The 6,000-nt window shown below is 43.6% G+C and overlaps 1 protein-coding gene across 3 annotated transcripts in view; it reads right to left on the minus strand.

Annotated features, from left to right (window-relative positions):
• Positions 1 to 6,000, minus strand: part of CAPRIN1 (cell cycle associated protein 1) — a 39,081-nt gene that overhangs the window by 1,635 nt on the left and 31,446 nt on the right. For all 3 annotated transcript variants that reach the window (XM_040328103.1, XM_040328102.1, XM_040328104.1), the window contains one exon: positions 4,452 to 4,515. In XM_040328103.1, coding sequence (XP_040184037.1) covers positions 4,452 to 4,515 — 64 coding nt within the window. The remainder of the gene's footprint in view (positions 1 to 4,451; positions 4,516 to 6,000) is intronic.

Raw genomic sequence — 6,000 nt, forward strand, 5'->3', positions numbered from 1 at the left:
CTGGAGCTGGGAAGAGGAAAGCAGAAGACCAAGTGCTTCCACACTGAAAGCGACCGGGTGTCGGCAGTTAACGCCACTATTTTTAGCGGCGCTTTACTGACACTTTGCAGAGCTTTTCGGCTGCTAGCAAGGCACTTTTAACCCCCGCTAGTGGCCAAAAAGCACAGCTTCAGGAGCGATATTATACACACACACACCACTCCTAAAACACTACAAAGAAGCTTCTTGCAGGAATTTGATACCCTGCCAGGGCAGCGCCCCAGTGTGAAAGCACTCAGGCTTTCATACTGGGATTTACAGCTGAAAAATGCCTCCAGTGTGAAAAGGGGTCCAAGACACGACTCTGCAACAGAAAGCTAAAAATCATAAGCTTTACTCTTGCACACAATGAACATTCACTCATTCAGGCACACATACTAAGGGGGGGTGAGAAACTAGCTTAGTCTGTATAAACACACCAGCAGTGCGTTGTCAGTTACTAAACTAGTGCTCGCCTTTCCATAAGGCTGGGTTCACACTTGTCCGACAAACGGTCCTACATTGGGAGCCTCATGTAGCATGACATGTGAAAATCAATGTTTCCCTATGAGAGCTGTCTTAACTGGTCCTACACAAGTCGGTCCGACTTTGAAAATGCTCCCTGTACTACTTTTGGTCCTACTTCAACCCATTGAATATCATTGAAGTCGGACCAAAGTAGTATCCTGTTCATGAAAGTAGGATGGATGTAGGATAAATGTAGGACCAATGTAGCAGAGCAAAGTAGGATGAAAGTAGTGTAGTAGTGTGAACCCAGCCTTAGGCTGGGTTCACACTACTTTCATCCTACTTTGCTCTGCTACATTGGTCCTACATTTATCCTACATTGGTCCTACATCCATCCTACTTTCATGAACAGGATACTACTTTGGTCCGACTTCAATGATATTCAATGGGCCTGAAGTAGGATCAATGTAGGACCAAAAGTAGTACAGGGAGCATTTTCAAAGTCGGACCGACTTGTGTAGGACGCTACAAGACGCTCTCATAGGGAAACATTGAACACAGAGCAAAGTAGTGTAGTAGTGTGAACCCAGCCTTAACCAGCATCAATTACAAGGCAAACCTGAAAACACTTAGAAATGATCAGACTCCTGAGCTGTATACCATCAGATCAGTAATGATGGGCTCAGGCAAGTTCAGGATTGTATTCCTAACCCACCTGTGCAATCCCACCAGGAAACCAACAATGCCAATCGTAGTAAGCAAGGCATTTCCAGGTTCGCAGCTGCCCGATTACAGTGTTGGTTTCCTGCCAGGATTGCTCAGGTGGGTTGGGACTACAATTCTAAAAACACACCTGAGCCCAGCACTACAGATCAGCGACATGACACGCAAAGATGTCAACAGCAAAAGTCTTAATCGGCTGCAGCCTAGGTAGTTCAAATGACAACTGCTTCTCGTGCAGCCATTTCGCTTTGTGGAAGAGACTTCCAAAGCCACTATAAGAACACACAGACTAGGTCCAATAGCATCTGAAAGGCAAATCCATCACTTGTTCTCACAGTAGGTAAGACTCTGGGGACTAGAAAAATATATAAATAAAAAAGCCATAAGTTGGCAGCAGTGAAGAGTAACATTTTGTTTGAAAGCACATCTAAAACTAAAAAAAGTTTAGTATAACCCCCCCCCCCCCAATCTATGCTTGCCTCAGGAATCACCCTAGATCAGTGGTTCTCAACTTTTGTCCTCAGGACCCATTAATAGGCCAGGTTTGCATGATAACTGCAATGCATCACAAGTTATATCATTTGCTGCTCATCAATTGCAGTATTCTAGTCTGCAACTCCCCAAAGGTAATACACTCAAGGCCAGGAGTTGAGAACCACACCATTAGATTTTCTTCGGGGTTTACCAAAACCATGTAATACAAGGGCCTGCCCGATTGCATACAAATTGAAACTCTCAAGGTTTGACCTCATATGAAGAAGAAAAAAAAAAAAAAGTATATGGTTTTGGTAAATCTGAAGACAAATAAAATATCCACAGAAAATCTCAATAGTGTGTAAGGGGGGGGGGGTGCTTTAGATATTGCATAACATTTAGGTCTCAACCTTCACATCTTGCTCTAGTATTGCCATAAAGTGTAAGCAGACTCAAAACCCTCTGGCCAGTAAAAACAGACTTCCATGTTTCCTGTAGCTGGCTTAAACTATTTGTTCGCCAAGAGCGGCACTGGCTCTAAGAACTTTAAAAACTGCATGCAACATCAAGTACTGAATTCCAGCTGCAAGACAGAATTCCTGCCTTACACCAGGAACAATACAGAGTTGGTCTGAGCGGCGCTCAGCCATTTAAAGGCAGCTTTGTATTCTGAAAATACAAAGCTTGCTTTGAGTGGGAGGGGTGGGCTTGAATCACACTCAGCCAATCAGTGAAAGCTTTGTATTAATAATACAAAGCTGCCTACGAATAGCTGAGCACTGCTCCGGCCGACAGTGTATTTTTCTGGATGTGACACATGAAGCATTGTATATAGCTGAAGCTAAACAGGGCTTAGAGCCAGTGCAGCACTATACAAAACAAACTATAGTAACAGGAAACCTGGAGATCAGCTTTAAAAAAAAAATATATATATATTGTGTGTATATACACACACACACACACACACACACACACACTTTTTCTTTTTTTTTTTTAAAGCTGATCTCAAGGTTTCCTGTTATGTTTTGTATAGTGCTGCACTGGCTCCAAGCCCTGTTTAGCTTCAGCTATATACAATGCTTCATGTGTCACATCCAGAAAAATACACTGTCAGCCGGAGCAGTGCTCAGCTATTCGTAGGCAGCTTTGTATTATGAATACAAAGCTTTCACTGATTGGCTGAGTGTGATGTCAGCCCACACACACACACGCAAAGTTGTTCAGCTTTTTTTAGGGCTGAAAATACACCCCTCAGCTAGTACCTGAAGGGCTGCGAGCGTCCATTGTTTAAAAGTCTCAGCTTCCCCCTGGTCCCTTCCGTGATAGGAGTTTCCCCAGCAGACACTGTTCAGTGTTCCGCCAATCACGGACATCCTCTTGTCCGAGGATGAAAGGACGTCTGATTGGCTGAACACAGTGTCTAATGGGAAACTGAGTCCGAGGATGAGAAGAAGTCTGTGATGGGCATTTCCCAGCAGCCCATCACGGAACGAGGACCAGGAGGAGACCTTGACTTTAAAAACAATGAATGGACGCCCGCAGTCTGTCAAGAATTTCAGGCAGTGAGATTGCAATGGGCAATGAAGTGTGCAAATGGGAATTGTTGATCCTCTTTTCCACTTACAGTAGTTGCTGCATTCTCACACTAGGCTTATACTAGAGCCAAAAAGTTCAGTTTTTGTGGTAAAATTATGAAAGTGCAATATCTGTTGAAGAGTATAAGATTAGAGAACTAGATAAAATTCTGTTTCACCCCTTCTCCCCCCCACCATGAAGTTGTGATGTTTTGTACCTTTTGCTTCTGGTCCTCATTGTTTGCCCCCTAGCTCTGGGGTACACAACCCCTCCTCTTATGGAAGAGAGGAAGGTTGTAAGGTGTCCCAGCTGACCCCCTAGGACAGCAAGGTGGATATGGCAGAACTACCAGCAAAAAAGGACCAGTTGAAAACTATACATTTTTGTTCAGTTTAGGGGAGCTTTGACCTTTATGAAACTGAAGTTTACATATCAGCACCCATTCCAGTTTTAAAAATCTGTAGCTGTGGCTTCAACCTTCAAACACATCCCCCACATGTCAAATTTATTTTACAAAGTCAAGCCAATGTCAGGCTAGTTGCAAGTGGACTGTGTACAACCTTGGTTCATTATTGTTGCCAATGACAAGCTGGAATGCCCCCGCACACTAGCAGAGTCCAATAAACCAGACCACAAAATACTCTGCAACCAGCTGCAGTTGACTGAACACAACTTTATTGAAACTCAAGCAACGATTCACAAATTCAGAGTTTTGGGAAGTATAATAGCAATGGGTAAGACAATTTTATTATGATTTGCTTGCAAAAAGTTTAAAAAAAAATATTGTTTTTATACACTCTCCATGTGGGTGGGGAAAAAAAAAAAAAAGGCAGCAACAAGTAGTAAAGCTTAAGAAAAAAAATAAATTAAAACTTCAAGTTTTCAGGAGAATTCTGTGGTTAAAAAAAGGCGAGTCATTCTAGCGAAAGCAATTTTTCCCCATCGAGCGTTAAAAACCGCTATTCTGGTGCCTCTACAGATCATGTACAAGAACTGAACCTCACTCAGCACCCAAGTGAGACGAGTTACTATTCCCAAACTGGTGCTGTGGGGAGATTTAGTGTGGCCGATGAAATCTAGGCATGTTACTGAGGGAAGGGGGGAAGGGGCGAGAAAATTTTCCTTCTATTCCTCAGGCCTGCGCCCTTGAAGTTTGTTGAAGCTGAGTTAGGAGTGCATCGCTTGAGCATTACCTCGAGGTGCGCCCCGAGGACCTCCCTGCCCGGTGCCTCGCTTAAAATTTTGCTGATATCCATCCTAAAAGGAAAAACAAAAAATAAGTTAAAATTAGTTTGGAAATTGGATCAGAAAACACACAAACACACGTTTACAGACTTCAATAGCTCAAGGCCTTATGGCTCACAATAGCGAACGAGACCTTTCACTTTAGGCAAGGAGCTTAAATTTACAAAGCCAACATGTGTAGTAAAAAAAAAGCATTATTTTTAGTCAAGACCAAAGAAACTTGAAAATTAGTCACATGACTGAAAGAGTGCCTTAGGTTGGTGTCAAATCTTTGTCAATGGCGCTTGAGGTATGCTACAGGTCTGCCAAGTTTTATAACAAAACTATGAAAAAGGCTAGTTGTCCCATCAGAGCACACATCAAGGAGGGAGGGGGGAAATTACTGGTTTGCAAAATTGCATAACAAAAAACGATGAATATTTTTTTTACCCCCAAAATTGCACACAATTGTCATTCAAAGTGTGACCGCGCTGAAAGCTGAAAATTGGCCTGGGCAGGAATGAGGTAAAAGTGCCCAGAAGGCAAGTGGTTAAAGCAGTAGTAAATGCTTTGGGGAGAATAAAATAAAAAAAATCCATCCCCTGCAAGTTGATGTGGGCTGAAGGGAAGGCACACTTCGAATGCGGTTCCTTCAGAATGCAGTATACATGCGCTGGTGACGTCACTGGCTGCAGAATTAGGGAATATCTCCTAAACTGCACTTTTTAGGAGATACTCCTTGTAAGATAAGCTGACCTGCAAGTCAGTAAAGCGGAGTTAGACCCAAAAGTGGAACTTCCACTTAATCCACTGGCATGTAATTTTTTTTGGGGGGGGGGGGGGGGCTTCAGGAGGAGTGGGACTTCCTGTTCCACTTCCGCCAAGGAGCTGCTAAGGCGATCATCATATCGCCTTTTGGCAGCCCCTCCCTGTAGGCGATTGCCTGGGACACGCGACAGGTCCCAGGCGATCACCTGTCCAATCGGATGGCGCAGTGCCGCTTGCGCAGTGGGTGCCCGGCCTGAAGTGGAAAGCTGTCACAGCCAGGTGCACACACTTAGAATGAAAACGCCGGCCGGAGAGGGGGGGGGGTTGTAGTGGAGCGGAGCCCCGGCCAGTGCGTCGCTGGAACGTGGAGCAGGTGAGTATGTTTATTAAAAGCCAGCAGCTACACTTTATGTAGCTGCTGACTTTTAACAAACATTAATGAGTGGAACGGGGTGTTCCACTTAAGACCCGGACCAAAATGCAGGTAAAAGACCAGGCCTTTTGGCAAATTCGGCACTGGGTCGCTTTAACTGACAATTGTGCGGTCGTGCGACGTGGCTCCTAAACAAAATTGGTGTTTTTTTTTCCCCCCACAAAGAGCTTGCTTTCGGTGGTATTTGATCACCTCTATGGTTTTTATTTTTTGCGCTATAAACAATAGAGCGCCAATTTTGAAAAATGCAATATTTTTTACTTTTTGCTATAATAAATATCCCCCAAAAACATATTTATATATAAAAAAAAAAAAAT

Source organism: Rana temporaria, chromosome 11 (assembly GCF_905171775.1).
Source record: "Rana temporaria chromosome 11, aRanTem1.1, whole genome shotgun sequence".
Lineage (NCBI taxonomy): Eukaryota > Metazoa > Chordata > Amphibia > Anura > Ranidae > Rana > Rana temporaria.